This window comes from Polypterus senegalus, chromosome 6 (genome assembly GCF_016835505.1).
Source record: "Polypterus senegalus isolate Bchr_013 chromosome 6, ASM1683550v1, whole genome shotgun sequence".
Lineage (NCBI taxonomy): Eukaryota > Metazoa > Chordata > Cladistia > Polypteriformes > Polypteridae > Polypterus > Polypterus senegalus.
Window position 1 is genome coordinate 110,780,135 of NC_053159.1, and position 23,767 is coordinate 110,803,901.

The 23,767-nt window shown below is 36.8% G+C and overlaps 1 protein-coding gene across 2 annotated transcripts in view; it reads left to right on the plus strand.

Moving 5' to 3' along the window:
* The window catches only part of zzef1 (zinc finger, ZZ-type with EF hand domain 1), a 273,801-nt gene extending 250,237 nt beyond the window's left edge, over nucleotides 1-23,564 (plus strand). For both annotated transcript variants that reach the window (XM_039756776.1, XM_039756777.1), the window contains 4 exons: nucleotides 3,858-4,023; nucleotides 6,226-6,376; nucleotides 14,446-14,517; nucleotides 22,804-23,564. In XM_039756776.1, coding sequence (XP_039612710.1) covers nucleotides 3,858-4,023; nucleotides 6,226-6,376; nucleotides 14,446-14,517; nucleotides 22,804-22,884 — 470 coding nt within the window. In that variant the 3' untranslated portion in view covers nucleotides 22,885-23,564. The remainder of the gene's footprint in view (nucleotides 1-3,857; nucleotides 4,024-6,225; nucleotides 6,377-14,445; nucleotides 14,518-22,803) is intronic.
* Nucleotides 23,565-23,767: the final 203 nt, after the last annotated feature.

Sequence of the window (23,767 nt, forward strand, 5' to 3'; positions counted from 1 at the left end):
AGAAACAAACGATTTTGCATTAGGGCATGCGACATTAAGGTTTCTAACGATGGAATCATCTACCACTATTACATCACCAGGGGCTGAAGGCGAACTGGGGACGCGGAGAGGGTCAAACCGGTTCTGAGAAAGGATGCTCGCCTGTGCCAATGGAGTGCTCTGGCCTTGAACCCCCGCCTGCATAGCTGAAATCCACCGAGGTCATCAGCGGCGTCGCTCCTACGAGACGCTGGGTGAGGTCGGCACAACGCGGGGTTGATGTTTCGCCGGTTCTAGATGGCGAGGACGGTTTATCCAGCAGCCGGGCCTTCAGATCCTTAAGGTATCTTCGTCGGGACAGGAGTTTCTGAATCTGTTCATCGAGTGCCTGGAGTTCTTCAACTACAATTTCAACGCGAGTTACCCCACTGTCGGCCATTTTCTGCTTCGTGCCCTAGGAGAAATGAGAGAGAGAGAGAGAGAGGTGAATGTGTGAACTACCTGGAGACTGGAGAGCCCTCGGAATCAATTCAAATGATGAATCTAACTCTCCAACAGTTAATGATCTCTCATGACTGGGATGAGCCTGGTTAGATGAGCACAAGCACACATCAAGCAAGGAGATGCTGAAAAAGTGCTTTAGTGCTTTTATTCAAAAAAAACAGTCAAAAGTCCATTGTTCAAAAATGAAGTGGTTTTTCTATAAAAAAATAAAAAGATTAATAAAAACAAAGTTCAAGTGGAGATTAGAAATCATTCAAATGAATATTTCTTTAAAAACTGAGGTTACGACCAACAGTGCAGGAAAGCGTCCCTTTAAGTTTTGGCCCTAGTGCCGTCTATTAATAAGCCATCTCCCTGGCTTATCCTTCCGAATATTGCAGCTAAGGAGCCGTCTACCCAACAGACTCAGCCTTCTTTCTTCTGCGGTCTACAGATCCAGGTCCCTGCTGATTCCATGTATACACAGTAGGTTTCCCAATCTGGACCTAGGCTCAGGTCCTTCCCTCCCATGGACCAAGGAAAGGTGCACCGTCTGAGCCTCTGTCGCTGACTACTGCTGCCTTCCCGGACCTGCGCTGAGCCACACTCCTCCTGGTTACTCCTGCTCCCTTAAATAATAATAATTTATTAGAATGCCCAAAGGTTATGTAATAAGAAGACATCTCTGCAAAGATCTTTTAGTTTTGTTAATATTCTTAATTTGAGACAATAGAAGGAATTAGATGCCAGTGAAACCGCACCTGTCCCGACTCATCAGTTTATTCTTTGCTCTTTGTTCTAATAAATAATAACTATTGCCAATTTAATAGCAATCTGGTGGTGCATGAATCTCTGTAAATATAGAGTCAATGACAAATCCTGCCCCCAGTTGTTTCTGTGCATGGTAATCATACATTATTATAATTATATTAATATTAAATTATTAATATATAATTAGTATTATATTTTGCCCTGAAATGATCTTGTGCTTGGGCAGGATTGTGTCTTGCATTGAATCTAGATGAATTTGGATTTGGGAATGTTTGCAATGATTTTTAAACAGTTATTGTCCTAAATCTTATTTGCACTAGGGAGGCTCCAGTCAGGTTTTTTTTAGGGGTGATACTGATCACCTATTTCATTTTACTACAAATGGTTGATGTTCTATATTGAAGTGTTAACTTTGGCATTTTTTTAAATTAAAGTGTAGACCCACAGGTGTTACCTATTCATTTTTTATTAACAAAACAAAATTCTGTAGGCTTATTGTTAAATTACCATCAATATACTAAAAAAAATCCTTTAAAACACACACTCTTAACTAATAAAACACATTCAGGACATGTTTATCCATAATCCATATAAAATAAAAGAATATAAAATGCTTCTTCATAATTTCAAGTTTTTTTTTTCCATTTTATTTTCAAAATCCAAAACATTAAAGTGGCACGCTACTAAATCAGACAAATTCTAACGTAACAGATACAACCATTTGAATACAAAGGAGTAAAACAACAAACGCAAAACAAAATTCAACCCCTAAAAAAAGAGAGACACAAGCAAAAAACGAGAAAAATTTTTTTTTTAACATAATAAAATGATTAATAACATGCTCTACATGTTTATTCTAAAATAATAATAAATTGTTGCCATGTTCTAAAAAAAACCATATCTTTTAACAGAGAATATAATTTTTTCAAATATGCCATAATATGCTTAAAAACAAAGTTTTAGATAGTGTAATGAGATTCTTCCAACAGAGCCAAATAAGTCTGCATGCTAGTTGTGTGGTGTAAGACATTACAATCAACTTATCCTTATGCACTTTAATGCCAGCTGAGAACACCAGATATCACTGTTAATAGATTAGGAATGATTGTAACATCAAGGCTGCCTCAAAGGTATGTAAAGATTTATTACTAATTGAGCCCATTCCCAGAATATATGGCCTAATAAAGCTGGAGATACATGTCAATGCTCACAGGAAGGGTCTTACCCTGGGTGCATTTTAAACAATTTTAAATGAGATAAATGTAACTGATGTAAGATTTTTTCTTTGTGATAAATTTTTTATCGATGAAATGAAAAAGGAATACAGCAAAAAGAAAGTTAGGAAAGAGGCGAAAGGTTTAGGATGGATTCGGCCACATAGCGCCAGAGAGCTGTAGCTGGAAGGCATTTTCAGTCATGTGGAGAAAAGTGCCAGGGACAAAGGTGACATATGGGATCTAATTCTAGTCCCATTAGATAACATTTCTTTTAACATTTAACATACTACTCTCATCCTTCTTGATCCGAGTGCAGCCTTTGACACTATTTGTCACACTACTTTTCTCAATAGATTATCTTTGATTGGCATTACCCACACACCACATCAATAACATCTCCTGGTCTGCATATTTTTCTACCTGCATAACATTAATTGTATTCGCCCCTCCCTCACTCCCCACACCACTGCTTTCCTTGTTCATAGCCTTGTCACTTCTCGTCTGGATTATTGCAATTCCCTTTCTTGCAAATCTCTTTATAAACTTCATTTGCTCCAGAATTCAGCTGCCCGCATCATTACTAGAACCCCCTCTATTCACCATATCACTCCTGTTTTGCAGCAGCTTCATTGGCTTCCAGTTCAGTTCCGAATTCAATTCAAAATTCTCCTACTAACTTTTAAGGCTATCCACAACCTTGCCCCTCCATATCTGTCCGACCTCCTCCATATTGCCATTCCCTCTTGCACCCTCAGATCCTCTTCCTTCATCCACTTGACTGTGCCCTTCATCCGTCTTACCACTATAGGGAGCAGAGCATTCAGCAATGCAGTTATATTGTAAAATTCCGCTCATCAATTGGAGCACCACTACTTTGTACTTCATATCATTCTTTTGGATCAATGTGTAAGATACTTATCTGCACTAATTTACTTTTTATCTTTATCAAATAATGGTTCATGGATACATGTGAGCTCTGCTGCACTGTGGTATTATTGCTTGTGAGTTTCAATGCTATACTGAAAAAAGGACAAATCAGAAATCATTTCAAATGGAGTTTTAGAAATTTAGTGTCCTACCTCTGGTTTTATCTAACAGTTAATTTGATCTAAGGATTTGTGTTTCCACAAATCATAAAGGTAAAAAAAAGACTTGAAACTACTATGAAATGTATATGTGCTTCTCAGTACATTGATGTCACTTTAGTAACAGTTAATTGACAATTTGGAGAAGAAACAAAAATTATTAAAATTAAATTAGTAACTGCCTTATAAATTGCCCAGAATTGATTAGTTCATTGTTGCATTTTTATCACTGAAGAAATGAATTTTTGCCTGAAATGTTATTTAAATAATTTAAGTATTTTTTTGCTTAACAGTTTGTTTTGTATGTACTTTAATCTTTTAGGGTTTGAAATATTAAAGCTAATGTTATCAGATGAACGATCTCTTCAGAATCTACCACTTGCTGATATTTGGGAATGGCAAGTGGGTGTAGCTTGCAGACAGACAGGAAGCCAGAGATTAAGAGCCATCCACTTACTACTTAAAATACTAACATGTGGCTCAAAAAGGTAAGATGCCTAGGGCAACAGTGATAATAACTTTCTGTACATTAATTAGGGAAGTCACACAAATAGTTTATATATTCATATCTACTTGACATCATTTATTTTCCTTTAAAAAAAAAAAAAGTTGCTGTTACTTCATTTTTCTTGATTCCTAAGACTCTAAACTACAATGGTAAAATCCATCAACTTCCAAGTATACAGGTGCCAGTCATAAAATTAGAATATCATGACAAAGTTGATTTATTTCAGTAATTCCATTCAAAAAGTGAAACTTGTATATTAGATTCATTCATTACACACAGACTGATGTATTTCAAATGTTTATTTCTTTTAATTTTGATGATAACAACTGACAACTAATGAAAGTCCCAAATTCAGTATCTTGGAAAATTAGAATATCAATTAAGACCAATGCAAAAAAAGGATTTTTAGAAATGTTGGCCAACTGAAAGGTATAAACATGAAAAGTATGAGCATATACAGCACTCGATATTTAGTTGGGGCTCCTTTGGCCTGGATTACTGCAGCAATGCGGCGTGGCATGGAGTCGATCAATCTGTGGCACTGCTCTAGTGTTATGAGAGCCCATGTTGCTCTGATAGTGGCCTTCAGCTCTTCTGAATTGTTGAGTCTGGCGTATTGCATCTTCTGCTTCACAATACCCCATAGATTTTCTATGAGGTTAAGGTCAGGCGAGTTTGCTGGCCAATCAAGAACAGGAATACCATGGTCCTTAAAACAAGTACTGGTAGTTTTGGCACTTTGTGCAGGTACCAGGTCCTGTTGGAAAATGAAATCTGCATCTCCATAAAGTTCGTCAGCAGCAGGAAGCATGAAGTGCTCTAAAACTTCCTGGTAGACTGCTGCGTTGACCTTGGACCTCAGAAAACACAATGGACCAACACCAGCAGATGACATGGCACCCCAAACCATCACTGACTGTGGAAACTTTACACTGGACCTCAAGCAACGTGGATTCTGTGCCTCTCCTCTCTTCCTCCAGACTCTGGGACCTTGATTTCCAAAGGAAATGCAAAATTTACTTTCATCAGAGAACATAACTTTGGACCACTCAGCAGCAGTCCAGTCGATACACTTCTGACGCTGTCTCTTGTTCAAGAGTGGCTTGACACGAGGAATGCAACAGCTGAAACCCATTTCTTGCATACGTCTGTGCATGGTGGTTCTTGAAGCACTGACTCTCCAGCTGCAGTCCACTCTTTGTGAATCTCCCCCAGTTTTGAATGGGTATTGTTTCACAATCCTCTCCAGAGTGCGGTTATCCCTATTGCTTGTACACTTTTTTCTACCACATCTTGTCCTTCCCTTCACCTCTCTATTAATATGCTTGGACACAGAGCTCTGTGAACAGCCAGCCTCTTTAGCAATGACCTTTTGTGTCTTGCCCTCCTTGTGTAAGGTGTCAATGGTCGTCGTTTGGACAACTGTCAAGTCAGCAGACTTTCCCATGATTGTGTAGCCTACAGAACTAGATTTAGAGACCATTTAAAGGCTTTTGCAGGTGTTTTGAGTTAATTAGCTGATTAGAGTGTGGCACCAGGTGTCTTCAATATTGAACCTTTTCACAATATTCTAATTTTCCGAGATACTGAATTTGGGACTTTCATTAGTTGTCAGTTATAATCATTAAAATTAAAAGAAATAAACATTTGAAATACATCAGTCTGTGTGTAATGAATTAATCTAATTTACAAGTTTCACTTTTTGAATGGAATTACTGAAATCAACTTTGTCATGATATTCTAATTTTATGACCGGCACCTGTACATCCAGCCTTCCATTCTCTCTTAAACCTTTTTCATTTCAGGATTATTGGAAACCAAAGCTTACTGTCATATTTTATTAAAAATACAGACAAGTCTTCAGAAATAAGTAGAGTAGCACCTGAAAATTACCAGGCAGTTTGCTTTGTCTTTATAAATGTAGTTGTGAATTTAGTATTTTATACTCCAATATAACTTTATAATATTGTGCATGGTGACTGAAAGAGGCAGACTTTTAGGGTGCTAGGAGTTGTCTTTTGCATGATAATTATTCTAGTCAGATAGACTATTTATTATTTCTTTGTACTTGGTCTTTGCACGATAGTTTAAATATTACATTTGTGTAAGCTTTGACTGTAAATTAGTGTATATTAGGGTCTCATGTATTTCATTATATTTTGTTTACATTATAATTGTTTAGCTGCTGTGATCTGTCATTGTTGAAGCCACTCTGGCAGCTGTTCACTCAAATGGAAAATACCATTTGTCAGGATTCAGCAACCATTAGTGTACTTCTTCCACTGGATCGGGCACTGACAGAACTTTTCTACATTGCCGAAATAAGAGCAATGGTAAGTAGAAGTACATCCTTGATGATTTAACAACTTTTAAAATACATTACTGTACCTGTTGCACCAGTTTAGGGCTTGGCAATTATTTAAAATATCAGGATAAACTCAGTTTCATTTACTATTGTTAGGTGAGCATACCATAATATATTATTTATTGCTAGAGAAAATACTGTCGTATATGACATACTGTTTTTGCTGCAGCTTTATCCATTGATTTGACATTTCATGATTTGCTTAGTCCGTTCTTGAACCCTTTTGCCTAAACTATATACCATATGTGGCATTATTTGGATGGTGGTGGTTATGTTTAGCATGAAAAAATTTTCAGACTTTTTCTAGGTAATTTTATATTTTTCTTACTCTAATTGTAGTTTATGTGCTTTTATTAATGTTGTTATTGCAATTAACCAGATACACATGAAAAATCAACCAAAAGCCTTTTAAATTGTATGCAAATAAATGAATGACCATGGATAATTTAAAATAAAAAAAAATTGTTTAAATCTAAACCCACACATATTTTTGTATGGAAAATTTATTTATACATAGTCTGTTCGTGCATAAACTGAATGTACTGTAAATGCAGAAAAAGCATGGTGATATGTGATCATTGTAGGCTGTCTTGTTAACGTTGAAAGAAAGATATTTATTTATTTATTTATTATGTGATTGTTACCTCTGATAGGAGTTTTTGGTGCTTCACACCAGACCTGCTGAAACAGTATTGTGATTCAGGAAGACAAAAAATTTATTTTTGTAAGATTCACAATTATTCCTCATTGATGATTTTAAGCACTTTGGGATGAACAAAATATCCACCAATTATAAAAAGCAACATTTTCTGTGTAATTGTATGTGTTTAATCGTGGGAGGGTCCTAGGGTGATCCTGTTTTCACTTTCAGACAATTTATTACATAGACCTAACCAGAGTGTTTCAAATTCCCACTATAGTCCTCATATTTATACTTAATAGCCTGTTACAAATCAAGCAGGAAGGAATGTTTACACATTTGTTCTTACATTATAGATTAACATTGTCTAACTTAAGGTTCCCAAATGTGTTACAAAAGTGTTACAAAATATTACTAATACAACCTGGATATATAGGGGCTTATCTTGCTCAAGAGTCTAGTATCCAATATGCCTATTCAACCATGTGGCTATTCATCTTAAGTTGATTAGTCTCTGATCTGGTAATGCCTCTAGATTGAATTATGAAGCAAGACAGAGACTCCATGTCTGATCTGGCATGATCAGTGGATGGGTGGAATGACAGAAGCACATAGTTGCTCTAATAGCCTGAATTTATCTTCTGCTTCTTTCATGTAACTCTTGGACCAATGGAATACCATAGTGTAAAGCTGACTCCTCTAGTTCAGGCTTCCTGTTTTTTGATCAGTCTTGTTTCTCCATGATTTATGTCTTTGAAACAGTCACTGTTGCACTTGGGCTAGGTCAGATTTGTTTTTTTTAGGTAAGTTTGCAACTTGCAGAGATCTCTAATAATTTATTTATTCTTGTTTTGGCCTTAGCACTGTTTTATTGATTAAATATTGATCAGTAGTGATTGCTTAGTATTTGTTCCTGAGTATTGAAATGAGAATGATTTGAATTTGTTGAATAAGTGGCAGGAACGTAGAATGTGCAGCAGCTTGATTCCATTCAGATACTCCAAAATTGTAGCAATGCTCATGGCATGCTGTTCAGTCTGTTTTAATCTAATGTAGGTTGGGACTGTAAAAAGACAGGTTTTCAGTCTGGTACATTTTAGACCATATTGATATGTGAAAAATTTGATTTATTGATTGTGCACTAGCTCAATTTATTTCTAGAATATTTTCATTTGGCAGGCTGATACCATATAAAGACAAACATTCCATCTGTTATGTTTCTTTTTAAATTAGTATACAGTCGTTGACAAAAGTTGTGAGAATGACACAAGTATTGGTTTTCACAAAGTTTGCTGCTTAATTGTTTTTATATCTTTTTGTCACATGTTTCTATGGTATATTAAAGTATACAGTGGTGTGAAAAACTATTTTCCCCCTTCCTGATTTCTTATTCTTTTGCATGTTTGTCACACAAAATGTTTCTGATCATCAAACACATTTAACCATTAGTCAAATATAACACAAGTAAACACAAAATGCAGTTTTTAGATGATGGTTTTCATTATTTATGGAGAAAAAAAATCCAAACCTACATGGCCCTTTGTGAAAAAGTAATTGCCCCCTAAACCTAATAACTGCAATCAAGCGTTTGCAATAACTTGCAATGAGTCTTTTACAGCGCTCTGGAGGAATTTTGGCCCACTCATCTTTGCAGAATTGTTGTAATTCAGCTTTATTTGAGGGTTTTCTAGCATGAACCGCCTTTTAAGGTCATGCCATAGCATCTCAATTGGATTCAGGTCAGGACTTTGACTAGGCCACTCCAAAGTCTTCATTTTGTTTTTCTTCAGCCATTCAGAGGTGGATTTGCTGGTGTGTTTTGGGTTATTGTCCTGTTGCAGCACCCAAGTTCGCTTCAGCTTGAGATGACGAACAGATGGCCGGACATTCTCCTTCAGGATTTTTTGGTAGACAGTAGAATTCATGGTTCCATCTATCACAGCAAGCCTTCCAGGTCCTGAAGCAGCAAAACATCCCCAGACCATCACACTACCACCACCATATTTTACTGTTGGTATGATGTTCTTTTTCTGAAATGCTGTGTTCCTTTTACGCCGGATGTAACAGGACATTTGCCTTCCAAAAGTTCAACTTTTGTCTCATCAGTCCACAAGGTATTTTCCCAAAAGTCTTGGCAATCATTGAGATGTTTCTTAGCAAAATTGAGACGAGCCCTAATGTTCTTTTGCTTAACAGTGGTTTGCATCTTGGAAATCTGCCATGCAGGTCGTTTTTGCCCAGTCTCTTTCTTATGGTGGAGTCGTGAACACTGACCTTAATTGAGGCAAGTGAGGCCTGCAGTTCTTTAGACATTGTCCTGGGGTCTTTGTGACCTCTCAGATGAGTCGTCTCTGCGCTCTTGGGGTAATTTTGGTCGGCCGGCCACTCCTGGGAAGGTTCACCACTGTTCCATGTTTCCATGTTTTTGCCATTTGTGGATAATGACTCTCACTGTGGTTTGCTGGAGTCCCAAAGCTTTAGAAATGGCTTTATAACCTTTACCAGACTGATAGATCTCAATTACTTCTGTTCTCATTTGTTCCTGAATTTCTTTTGATCTTGGCATGATGTCTAGCTTTTGAGGTGCTTTTGGTCTACTTCTCTGAGTCAGGCAGCTCCTATTTAAGTGATTTCTTGATTGAAACAGGTGTGGCAATAATCAGGCCTGGGGGTGGCTACGGAAATTGAACTCAGGTGTGATACACCACAGTTAGGTTATTTTTTAACAAGGGGGCAATTACTTTTTCACACAGGGCCATGTAGGTTTGGATTTGTTTTCTCCCTAAATAATAAAAACCATCATTTAAAAACTGCATTTTGCATTTACTTGTGTTATATTTGACTAATGGTTAAATGTGTTTAATGATCAGAAACATTTTGTGTGACAAACATGCAAAAGAATAAGAAATCAGGAAGGGGGCAAATAGTTTTTCACACCACTGTAATTACAAGCATTTCATAAGTTTCAAAAGCTTTTATTGACAATTAGATTAACTTATGCTAAGAGTCAATATTTTCAGTGTTGGCCCTTCTTTTTCCTGACCTCTGCAATTCGCCCTGGCTTGCTATCAGTCAACTTCTAGGCCAAATCCTGACTGATGGCACCCCCATTCTTGCATAATCAATACTTGAAGTTTGTTAGAATTTATGGGGTTTTTTTTGTCCACCTGCCTCTTGAGGATTGACCACCTGTTCTCAATGGGATTAAGGTCTGGGGAGTTTCCTGGCCATGGACACAAAAATTGGATGTTTTGTTCCCCAAGCCACTTAGTTATCACTTTTATCTTATGGCATGATGCTCCATCATGCTGGAAAAAGGCATTGTTGGTCACCAAACTGTTCTTTGATGGTTGAGAGAAGTTGCTCTTGGAGGATGTTTTGGTACCATTCTTTATTCTTATGTATTCTTAGGCCAAATAGTGAGTAAGTCCACTCTCTTGGTTGAGAAGCAACCCTACATATGAATGGTCTCAGGATGCATTACTGTTGGCATGACAGGACTGATTGTAGCGCACACCTTTTCTTCTCCGGACAATCTTTTTTTCCGAATGCCCCAAATAATTGAAAAGGGGATTCATCAGAGAAAATGACTTGACTTAACCCCAGTCCAATCCCTGTACCTTTTGCAGAATATCAGTCTGTCCCTGGTGTTTTACTTGGAGAGAAGTGGATTCTTTGCTGTCCTTCTTGACACCAGGCCAACCACCAAACGTCTTCGCCTCACTGTGTGTACAGATGCACTCACACCTGCCTGCTGCCATCCCTGAGCAAGCTCTACACTGATGGTGCCTCGATCCCACAGCTGAATCAACTTTAGGAGACGGTCTTGGTGCTTGCTAGACTTTCTTGGGCACCCTGAAGCCTTCTTCACAACAATTGAGTCTCTCTATTCTTACTCAGTCAGCATGACAGAGTATTCTCTAGCCTTGTCCACTTCAACACTTCAGTTCCTTTTGTGGCAGAATTGGCACTCCAGCCACCATTAAAAAAACCTCACACTGGTTCCATTCCTTCTGAACTAGTGTGGTGCTGAGGTGTCACCTGTTGCATGGCTGCACTCAGGTCCTAATCTGCGATCCTGAGTTGGTTTGTCATGTGGTGGGTGCAGCAATACGCTGTATCAGTGTGTGCTCCTCACATCTCTCTCTCTCTTTTGTGGCAGGGCTGAAGTGCAGTGGAAATGGATTTCTTAGGATTAAGTTCATTTTCATGGCAAAGAGTGAATTGTAATTCATCCGATCACTCTTCATAACATTCTGGAGAATATGCAAATTGCCGTCATAAAAACTGAGTATTCATTAATTCCGTTCTTGTAACTTATTGATAGCAACGTCAAGCATGTTGTGTGTTGTAATGTTCTTTTATATTTGCTTATGGAAGCAGTTCATTGACTTCTTACATCACTAAAAACCTCGTAATTTGTTTTCTATAAATATGCAGATGGAAAGCTTTCCATAAAGGCAAGTTGTCACCATAATAAAGCTGCCTGATTCATTCTTTCAGTGCTTGTAGTAGTTGCAATTTCCTCTATACTTGTACCTGTTTGCTATTACATCCTATAAATGTCTCTCTTAGACTCGCCTCTAGTCTGTTATTGTTCCCACCCTTGTCGTAGTAATGACTATTTCCCCAGGGTCACCCAAAACCTCTAAGACAAAACAGGCAGCAGGAAGTTTAAATCATATCCCATTTATTCTCTTTGAACAGGGAGCACTCCCTTTATAGCACACTGCCACAAGATGCACGCTGTAGCAAGATGCACACCCTTTTCTTCTACTTCAGGTATTTTTATATGCAAGTAGAAGTTACAAAATTAGATTACTTGAATTATACAAATTTGTTATCATTAATGGCTGCTTCCTGTTGCCACCTGGGCACAGGACAAAACAAGCCTTAGAAAATTATGAGCAACCATGGTCTGAAAAACACATACAGTGGGTACGGAAAGTATTCAGACCCCCTTCAATTGTTCACTGTGTTATATTGCAGCCATTTGCTAAAATCATTTAAATTAATTTTTTCCCTCATTAATGTACACACAGCACCCCATATTGACAGACAAAAAAAGAATTTTTGAAATTGTTGCAGATTTATTAAAAAAGAAAAACTGAAATATCACATGGTCCTAAGTATTCAGACCCTTTGCTCAGTAAAGCACCCTTTTGAGCTAATACAGCCATGAGTCAATTTGGGAAAGATGCAACAAGTTTTTCACACCTGGATTTGGGGATCCTCTGCCATTCCTCCTTGCAGATCCTCTCCAGTTCTGTCAGGTTGGATGGTAGACGTTGGTGGTCAGCCATTTTTAGGTCTCTCCAGAGATGCTCAATTGGTTTTAAGTCAGGGCCATTCAAGGACAGTCACAGAGTTGTTGTGAAGCCACTCCTTCATTATTTTAGCTGTGTGCTTAGGGTCATTGTCTTGTTGGAAGGTAAACCTTCGGCTGAGTCTCAGGTCCTTAGCACTCTGGAGAAGGTTTTTGTCCAGGATATCCCTGTACTTGGCCGCATTCATCTTTCCATTGATTGCAACCAGTCGTCCTGTCCCTGCAGCTGAAAAACACCCCCACAGCATGATGCTGCCACCCCCATGCTTCACTTTGGGGACTGTATTGGACAAGTGATGAGCAATGCCTGGTTGTCACCACACATACCGCTTAGAATTAAGGCCAAAAAGTTCTATCTTGGTCTCATCAGACCAGAGAACCTTATTTCTCACCATCTCAGAGTCCTTCAGGTGTCTTTTAGCAAACTCCATGCGGGCTGTCATGTGTCTTGCACTGAGGAGAGGCTTCCAACAGGTCACTCTGCCATAAAGCCCTGACTGGTGGAGGGCTGCAGTGATGGTTGACTTTCTACAACTTTCTCCCATCTCCTGACTGCATCTCTTGAGCTCAGCCAAAGTGATCTTTGGGTTCTTCTTTACCTCTCTCACCAAGGCTCTTCTCCCCCGGTAGCTCAGCTTGGCCGGACGGCCAGCTCTAGGAAGGCTTCTTGTTGTCCCAAACGTCTTCCATTTAAGGATTATGGAGGCCACTGTGCTCTTGGGAACCTTAAGTGCAGCAGAAATTTTTTTGTAACCTTGGCCAGATCTGTGCCTTGCCACAATTCTGTCTCTGAGCTCTTCAGGCAGTTCCTTTGACCTCATGATTCTCATTTGCTCTGACATGCATTGTGAGCTGTAAGGCCTTATATAGACAGGTGTGTGGCTTTCCTAATCAAGTCCAATCAGTATAATCAAACACAACTGGACTCAAATGAAGGTGATCTCAAGGATGATCAGAAGAAATGGAAAGTACCCGAGTTAAATATATGAGTGTCACAGCAAAGGGTCTGAATACTTAGGACCATGTGATATTTCAGTTTTTCTTTTTTAATAAATCTGCAACAATTTCAAAAATTCTTTTTTTTGTCTGTCAATATGGGGTGCTGTGAGTACATTAATGAGGGAAAAAATTAATTTAAATGATTTTAGCAAATGGCTGCAATATAACAAAGAGTGAAAAATTGAAGGGGGTCTGAATACTTTCCGTACCCACTGTACATTTAAGCTACAGACATTATTATATTACAGACATAATTAATTTCTAGCATAGCTTATGAGCTTAACCATTGCAGCACCTTCTGTATTCAATACAGCTGGATGCATTGCTTCCCGTCTCAGCCTAGAAGTAGGATACAGTGATCAGTAGGATCAGTGCTTGCAGGCTACAGCTGTCTGCTTACATCCTGTCTCAGAGCACAATGCCCTAGGGTTACTTGAAAATACCTTTACATTAAGTCAAATATGCTTTATTACTTTAAGATGTAAAAATGAAAACTTAACTATTAAATATATCATAACTGGAAAAAATCCGTAACCACCCCCTATACTCCAAACGTGACCTTGTGATATCCACTTCTTCCCTAATATTGAAGGGCTACCTCTGGGAGATGCACTATACAACTGGTAAACGCATCAAGTCAGATACACAACGATTATGTTGGAGACAACAAATATCTGTTTTATTTGTATTTCTTTTAGCACATCAGGGTTAAAATGTTTTGATCGCTCCTTGTATATTTCTCTATGCAAAAACATGGAGTGAAGATTATTATTTCCTAAAGACAACTCCCTTTAGGCATGCAGCCAGCATAACTGATGGTAAAAGATTTTGGAGCAAATTATGGTGTTGTGGTGCTAGAGCCAAGACTGGCTGAAATGTCCTATTCAAAGAATTAAATCCTTCTAAGCATACTATATATCTTTCAAAGTAAACACCAAGTAAAGAAAAGAAAGAAAATCTTGGTTATGGAAAGAAAAAATGTATGGCATATAAAGGTAAATATTACAGTATAGTAAATACTTATTTAACATGTAAGATGATCATTTCGTTTTGTTTTTTTTCGCCTACACAGGAACTAGATAATTATGAAGAGTACCTGTTAGCACTGACTGGGGAAGAGCAATTACATATTCACTTAGTGCAGGTATGACATTCATTTATTTATTATAAAATCATCAGAAATTAATCGCCTCCTTTTTCCTTAAACTGTTTTTGATAAATACATATTGTAACTGGTTATGACATATGTAAAATATAATGTAAGCTAGTAGAAAGGGTAAAAGAAAAGAAATACCATTATGAAAGCAACAAAGCCAACTAAGAAAATACTGACGACATGAGGGGTAAAGTATATCTAAATGTAAACTCAAACTGACATTTTCATGACTGAACTGATATTGGAGCAGATTCCTCTGTCCATGATTCTTCAAAATGTCCATTGTTAAAGGAATGAGTTATTCTACATCCAAATATTATTCCAATGATCTCAACAAGCTATTTGTAAATTGATCAGATGGTAGGCTACATTTTGATCATTACTTGTTAAATATCATGTTCATTCATTAATTAAAACTTAAAAGGGTTGTTTGCACAGGGGCTGGCATGTCATGTTTGAATAATTTTAAATCTGGACACTTGATTGTTCAAGCTAAAGTCTTGTACTGTTATGTTTTGAAATAAGTTCATAGAGATATTGCTACTAAAATTGAGTACAGTTGTACCAAACAGTTCAGATTATTTGTCAAATGAACTACTGTTCCTAGATAACATTGAATGTTGCTATTAATTTGAAAAAGGAATCTAAGTAGTCTTATACTGTAGATAACGTTCATTACTCTTTTATAGTTTGTCTATAAGGATGGGTGAACTTTGTAACTATGCTGTTCAAGCTGATAAAAATTTTATGGATAATTAAATAATAATAATAAAAACCTGGACTACTTCATAGTGCTGCAAAACAAGTCATTATTGAAAATACAGAGATGCAAAGGCAATCCCTATCAATAGCATCGCTGCACAGATTCTGATACAAAATGCTCTGTTGAGTGTTTCGTTTTGATTTTCATCATGTTACAGGAAAGGAACAGCTAGGAAGAACGTCTATTAATTTCATTCTGTCCTATGAGGTTGGCAATAAGAATGGGGGAGCGGATGTTCTTATCTTTTTTTTGTTTTGACAAAAAACAATATTTGTTAGAATCTAAAATATTGTCCCTGCTGAAAGATTTTTAAATGTCACAAATATAGAAAATATGTAAGATTTGTTACAGAAAATTTCTGAAGCTAATTGGAAGACCTCCATCCCTATTGATTTTCTCCCTACCATAACTTATTTACAAGTTGGCTCTTATTTGGGGTTACAATTCAGTAGCTCCTAGTCACCCAGGAATATCAAATATACACTTGAGAAACAATATTTCTGGTGGCTATGTGATTTCTGTGATCATAACAAGAATGTTCCAGGATATCTGTATAGTCTTCTACAACCTTATCCTCCATTGAAACACACTGGGACAAAATATCAGATTTCCTAACTGACCTTTCTTTTTATAAGGGCTATAATACAGTTTTGGTAATCATTGATAGTTTTTCAAAAAATTGCACATTATGTTGCATTAAAAAAAAATTGTATGGCTCAGGAATTCATTAATAATTTATTCAGTTAATCCTTACTTTGGGGTATCATCTCTTAGGGATACAGTAATCCCTCCTCGATCGCAGGGGTTGCGTTCTAGAACCCCCCAGCGATAGATGAAAATCTGCGAAGTAGAAACCATATGTTTGTATGGTTAGTTTTATATATTTTAAGCCCTTATAAACTCTCCCACACTGTTAACATTATTAGAGCCCTCTAGACATGAAATAACACCCTTTAGACAAATGTTTAAACTGTGCTCCATGACAAGACAGAGATGACAGTTCTTTCTCTCAATTAAAAGAATGCAAACATATCCTCCTGTTCAAAGAATGCGTGTCAGGAGCAGAGAATGTCAGAGAGAGAGCATGAGAGAAAAGCAAACAATCAAAAAATCAATATGTGCTTTTAAGTATGCCGAAGCACCGCGATAAAGCGGTATTTTTTAGAGGAGTGTCCGTATCCTCTAGGCAAACAGCCCCTCTGCTCACACCCCCTCCGTCAGGCAGAGAGAGTGAGAGAGACAGATAAAAGCAAACAATCAAGCACCGCGCGGGAAGCACATCGTATATCATTGAGGAGTTTTAGTTAATATGTAATACATGCTCTGACTGGGTAGCTTCTCAGCCATCTGCCAATAGCGTCCCTTGTATGAAATCAACTGGGCAAGCCAACTGAGGAAGCATGTAGCATAAATTAAAAGACCCATTGTCCGCAGAAATCCGCGAACCAGCGAAAAATCTGTGATATATATTTAGATGTGCTTGCATTTAAAATCCACGATGGAGTGAAGCCGCGAAAGTCGAAGCACGATATAGCGAGGGATCACTGTAAATGGCAAATGGAGAGTGTTACTAAGGAGCTGATAAAACATCTTTGGTGTATATTTCATCATGATTAGACTAATTGGTAGATTATTTGCCTTTTGTGGAATTCTGTAAGAATCACAACATAACCACAGCTTCCACTTCTTATTCACCATTTGTGAGTACTTACAAGTTTAAAACCCCCTCTATTCCCCACTTCTTCAGTCAGTACCCAGCAAGGCTATTCTAGTTAACAAAAACTAAAATCAAAACTGAAAAACAAAATGAAAAGCTAAAACTAAACAAAACTATTAAAGTAGCTGGAAAGACTAACTGAAATAAAATAATTATTTACTAAAAATTTTAGTTTTCATTTTTGAAGGAATATTCTTGCTGTTAGTTTTTAACCCTTATAACCTTTAACTCTAAAAGTGAAAGTCATCCACCACGAGCCATCTGCACATATTCATCCAGTTAACGGCAACTAGTGAAGGAGGCCAGGTGTTCACACAGTATTTGCTGTGACAGTGCAAGCTGAATACGCGTGTATAGCCTGGGGTATAGAAAGCGATTTACATGCCGCCTTTCTTTGCACTTGTTGTATATCAAGATGTAATTCAATATCCTGAAGTCAAAATGTGATGGTCAACAAGTATTTTACCGTATGGACAGAAAAATCATGAACGAGTAATGTTTCAGTTTATTTCTCAGGTGCCTGCTTTTTATGATGATAATTCACCTGCCCTTCGCACAGTATAGAAAAAGTATAGTAATCATGAAAAAAAATTTTTACTCAAGATTTTGATGAATCTTGACGTTTTACACTTCCCCGAGTCCGAAAATACAGTTTTTTGGAATTATTTCTGTGTGTGTGTGTAAACACGATAGCTCAAAAACGGAACTAGATAGATGGATGAAATTTGGCATGTGGTTATTGTAGATCTGTATTAACTTTTGGGCCAAATCCATTAACCAGAAGTGGTACTTTACCTGAACACATAATCGATTTATTTTTATTCATGCCGCTGCAGAGTCCGATTTATTCAACTTTACTTTTATAATAAATGTTCAATATATTATTAATTTGATTTGTTGTTGATGGTTCTTAAATGTGCGTAATATAATCATTGTCTTGCATTTATTCCTCAAATATCCATCCCAATATCTGAGTACACGAGAAAGTCTAGTGTAGACCACCCCTGATTTCTGAAAATAAAATGACACTGATTGAGAGACTGACTAGGTCATCATACAAGATCAGCGTATTGTTGCTGACCAATCACTTTTGCTTTAAAAACGTTGTTTAACAACGAAGAAGTACAAACCTTGTAAAATTCCTGAGTTGGCAACATCTCCACTGAACTACAGATAGGTAGGCGAAGAGAGTCTGCCAAGTGATGAAAAGCTAAACATACTAATGTTTTTTTGTATTTACTCTGTATTTATTAATTTATCTTTTTTAGTTCATATTCACAGCTCAAAATACCTGGTACAGTAGAACCTCGCTTCACGACCATAATTCGTTCCAAATCCGAAGCAATTTCCCCCATAGGATTGTATGTAAATACAATTAATCCGTTCCAGACCATATGAACTGTATGTAAATATATATATTTTTAAGTTTTTAAGCACAAATATAGTTAATTAAACCATAGAATGCACAGCGTAATAGTAAACTAAATGTAAAAACATTGAATAACACTGAGAAAACGTTGAACAACAGAGAAAACTAACACTGCAATAATTCACGCTATAGCGCTACCAACCGCTGGCTAAAAGCACTTTTTTAATGAGTTTTAAGCACAGGGAAAAAAGTGAACATTTGAATAAATCCGTAATTTAATAAACCACCAAAAAAAATAACATTGCAACAATGCATGCTACGAACCGATCGCTGGAAACAGAAGTGAAAACAAAATCAAGCCCAGTGCATTCTTTAACTGCCTTCCTACCTTAATGTGTCCAGTTCTTTCTCGCGCTGCCTCTGTGTGTGTGTGTGTGTGTGTGTGTGTGTGTGTCGTGCTCTCTCTCGTGCTGCCTCTGTGTGTGTGTGTGTGTGTCGCGCTCTCTCTGGCGCTGCCTTTGTCTGTGTGTCGCGCTCTCTCTCACACTGCCTGTGTGTGTGTGTACGCGCTGCCTGTGTGTGTGTGTGTGCGCGCTGCCTGTGTGTGCATCTGTCTGTCTCACGCTGCCTTTGTGTGTGTGTGTGTGTGTGTGTCGCACTCTCTCGCTCTTGCTTGCTGCACAGGAAATGCACAGGGAGAGACTGAACATGTACAAACCGAAAGGGAAACTGGCTTGTTCGTATACCGAGTGTGTGGTCAAGGCAAAAGTTTGGCAAACTTTTTGGTCGTAAACCGAGTTGTACGTGTACAGAGACATTCGTGAACCGAGGTTCCACTGTATTGTGAAAATAATCCAGTAACTGAAGTGTTATAAAATATCTGTCTCTATTTTTCCAATGTTTTTCTTTCTCTCTCTCAAAACAGAAAACAAGTTGAAATATCATATTCTTTTTGTTCTTAACATCATACATATTGCATACCAGGGACTTTTCCTATCTTGCACCCAAACCTGCTGGGGTAGGCTTCAGGTTCCTCCGATCCTGCTCTGGATAAACAGATTTAGAAAATGCATATGTTGTTCCTAATCTCAGATGCTGTTTCTGTTGTTTTGTGGGTGTCCATACTCCTATTACCTGCTCTTACTCTGCTTATTAAGTGTTTACTGTTCTTATGCGTGGGCTGTTCAAGTCTCACTGCCCCTAACCTTCACACTACATGCTTGTTTTTCTTTGTTTCCCTCAATAGAGCTAGGTGCGGTCTGCACACTGGTTCAAGCCTAAGAGCCCTGTTCTTCCTAAGCCCCCGTGATTTTCATGGTCACACCTATTACAACACAGTAGAATCTATTTTCTTATTTTTTACATCATTTCAGGCCTGCAGGTACAAAATTCTATCTATAAACAGTTTGTGCCTGAGATGAAATCAGAAATCAATATGGCTGGTAGAACATAACAAAGCCCAGTATTTGAGATTTTTTAATGCAATTTTGAAGGTATTCATTTTAAGCATATTGTCATTGCAGCAGGATATGTTGTGTGCTGTAGACATTTAGAGTAAAAAACCTTCACACCTTAAAATTCACCTAAATTTCACTACAAATTTACCCATTCTGGTCAATAAAAAGAAAAGAAAAAAGTGCCAACAGGCAGCGCAGATTTGTTCAGCACAAATGACATAGAAATATTTTTAAAATTATATAATCGTGTAAAATTGTTCTTAATCAGTACCTGGTTTAAGCTTGTTTTTATCTGACAAAACCAAAACCAAATAGTAAAATGTGTTGTGTAGTGTAGTAAGCTTCCACTAACATTAACTCATATTATATCCAAACCCTTTAAGTGTACAGTTCTGCCTCATTGTGGCACAAAAACTTAACTTCATAGTAGCTCTTTAACCGTACTATTAATTACTAAAACTGAAACTAATATATGTAAAAATAAAATAGAAATGTCTTTGTAAAATAAGAATTAAATTAATGCTAAAAATACACGATGAAGGAAAACCAAAACTAAACTGAATTTCCAAGTAAGGTCAGAAAAAATATAGAAATGACAACTAATATAAAAAGGCAAAACTATAATATCCTTGGTACCCAGTGTATCTGATTATCTCTAGAATTTTCCCAAATTATGGTAGTTCTCTTGGAAGAATTTGTTGAAGGTGGGAACCAGCGCTATATGTCTGCCATATTGAAATAGGAAAGATCCCTAATCTGAAAACTGGGATATTGGTATGACTTACAAGGCAGGATATCCACCTGAGAGTTACATCGTGGAAACTTGCTTCTTGGTTCCTTGGTCCATTACAGTTTTATTTAAATTGTAAGACCTGTTTCCTATCAGTTGGCTTTACCAGCATATTTTAGAATTCACCCTACTTTCCATATGTCAAACTTGAAAATGGTATTTTACTTGTTATCTTAACCTGCTTTACTCCTATCAGAGTTGATGGGGATTTGAAATTTAAAAATAAAGAGATTGACTCTAGAGAGCCAAGGTACCAGGGTTTGGTCTTCTGGAAGGGTTATGGTCCGCAAGATAGGTCTCGGGTATAAGCATCTGATAATACATGTTTCTCAACATTTGTATGTGTTTCACAACTCTCACTCTAATAACTCTGATGAGTACATTTCTTACTTGTGCCTTAATAAGGGAGTCTGTCAAGAATTTTATTATGTTTGTTTTTTATGATTTCATTTGTATGTTGTTTTTTTTTACTTGAAAACATGTGAATTAAGTATTTAGGTTGACCCTGGTTTTTGGAATCAATTACTTTGTATTTTCTGTAATTTTTGTTATTCCCTTATGAATTTCCAAGTCATCTTAAATAGCTTAGGTGCATAATGTCCAAATATATAAATTATTTATAATGTTTTGCAAAAATTTGATTATCTGCTGATTACTAGGGTAATGCATCATTAGCAAAAAAGTAGTAATGTTGCATTATCCATTATCTAGCGAAAGACATGTAGTCCTGTTTGTGTGTTAGGTACTACTCTCTCTCTGTCTTTCCATAACCATCTTTGATGTTATAATCATTTGATTTATATCTTGTGTGTGGATAGCCTCCAGCTTCCAATGTCTTTGAGAAGAACAGTTAAGATCTCCATTCTGACATATGTTTACTTTGCTTTCTCCTTCACCAGGTTTACAGCAGTGCAGTCAATTCATTAATCTGCTTCTGTCTCCTAATAGCGGCACATTCATTTGGCAGTAGTCCAGACAAAAATCACTATTGAGTACCGTATATACTCATGTATAAATCAAGTCTTGAAATCTATCATAAAATCAGACCCCGACTTATATGTCCATTCAAAAATGCAACACTTTTTTTTTTCTTTTTTTTTTTTACACATCTTCTTGCTTTCTCCAATCTCGCATCAGTTTCTTAGACTCATCGAATTTTATTGCTGCAGTGAAATTATCAATTTCTTTCGTACTTCAACATTTAATTTAAAACCAGCATCATATTTTCTTCTGATCTAATGCTTCATCGTAGATAAGGGATGCTCTTACGATAACGGTGTATGAGGGTGTGAGATACAAAAAAAACACAAATCGGTGCAAACGTTGCTTCGGGATAGTTCGGGTATTACCATGTGGTGACATAGACACAATAGAGAAAGAGAGAGAGGTTATGAGCACGCTCTGATACAGCACATTGCTGCACCCACATAGAAAGAAAAGGCTGTGCTCCATGGTTAATCTCTCAGGTGGGCGTCAGCATATCATAATCTCTTAGACCAATAGCATGAGTTTTCCGTATTTGACTTATACAACTGACATTATAAAATACCAGAAATTATACAGTAAAATCAAGTCCCGATTTATCTGCGGGAGAACTTATCCATGAGTATATACGGTATTTCTTTTCCTGAAAATGTTTAGCTTTTCAAATTTGCCACACAGACTGCTTTTTCCTACAGTATATAATATTTTATCAACCAAATGAAAAACAGTTGGATTACTGCCAGCTGTCTGCCAAAAGCCTTTTTTCTGGTTTTGGTGTGTCATACATGGTTGACATTAGGCATAAGCCTGTGGCTAATACCTATGCTTCTGCTGGGGTCTATGAAAATTTTAGAAACTTAAAGGCATAGTTGTCCTAGCTGCCTCAGGACTACAATTTAAGGCTCTCTCATTTCTACTTTTAGGTGATTACAAACTGGCAGTACACAATAGTTTTGCTTTTGTAACACAGTAAATTGTTGCTCAGTAATATGACCCTTGAATGACTGGAATCATGCCCTTTTTACAAGTATTGTATGCAATGATAATCTCTTATAGAAATCTGTACATTACAAGTGTTACCTGTTTGATGGCATATAATTCAATGTGTGTGCTTCATGTGTTTCATTTCATACTGTAATGTCATTTGCAATAAGACCTTGTTTTCCTGATATTCCTTTTTTCCTCCTCTTTCAGGCACTGAAAAACATAGCTGCTATTAGCCATGCCATCAATTACCAAAACAAATCTACAAAGCTGCTTAGTGTAGCCCCATAGTTCAGAAATATCTGGAATTTTATGAATGGACTTGTCACCCCTGGGGAGATGCTGAATTTCTGTCTTCCAACAATCTGTAAATATTCAAATTCAAATGGATGTTATCCATATGACCCAGTGCTCTGTTTGACATTTTTATCACAATGAGAAATTTACCCCTGGAGGAAAGGTGATCTTCGATCTGTTTACCTGAAACAATGTGTCTGTCAGGTCTTTTTTTTTTTTTTTTAAATCATGAAATCTGTACTGTATATATCCCAAATCTAGGCTCTATATTTTACAGTTGTAATAAATGTACTCACTTTATTGGTCATATTTTGCCTAACCTTTGGTCTTTAAACAAGATTCAATATTCTTGGATACAAGGAGACAGTATTTAAAGATTATAGTGTTTACAGTATAAGAGCCAAATCAAAAGCATCGTGAAGTGTGCCCGAAAGGACAAAAATTCTTTTTTTTTTTTTAATTTATTATGCCCTTATTTACAGATCATGGCTGCTGGTAATCTTAGATTTTTTCCTTTATTTTTATTCATTTAAAACCCTTTCAAATTCAGTGGCCTACTTCATCCATGGTTTATATTATGTTGCATTTATGTTAGTTGCACCACAGAACCTAAGGAGATCTTATAAGTTAAATCATTTATGTTTAAACTCAAGGACTGTACAGTGAAACATATTGCTTATATATATATATATATATATATATATATATATATATATATATATATATATATATATATATATATATATATATATATATACACACATATGATAATTGTGTTACATTCAAGTTAATACTATGTCATTTTTGATTTTCAAATGTAACAGTATAAAATACAGTCAATTATACCAAAGATTTACACAAATAAAATGTTTAATCT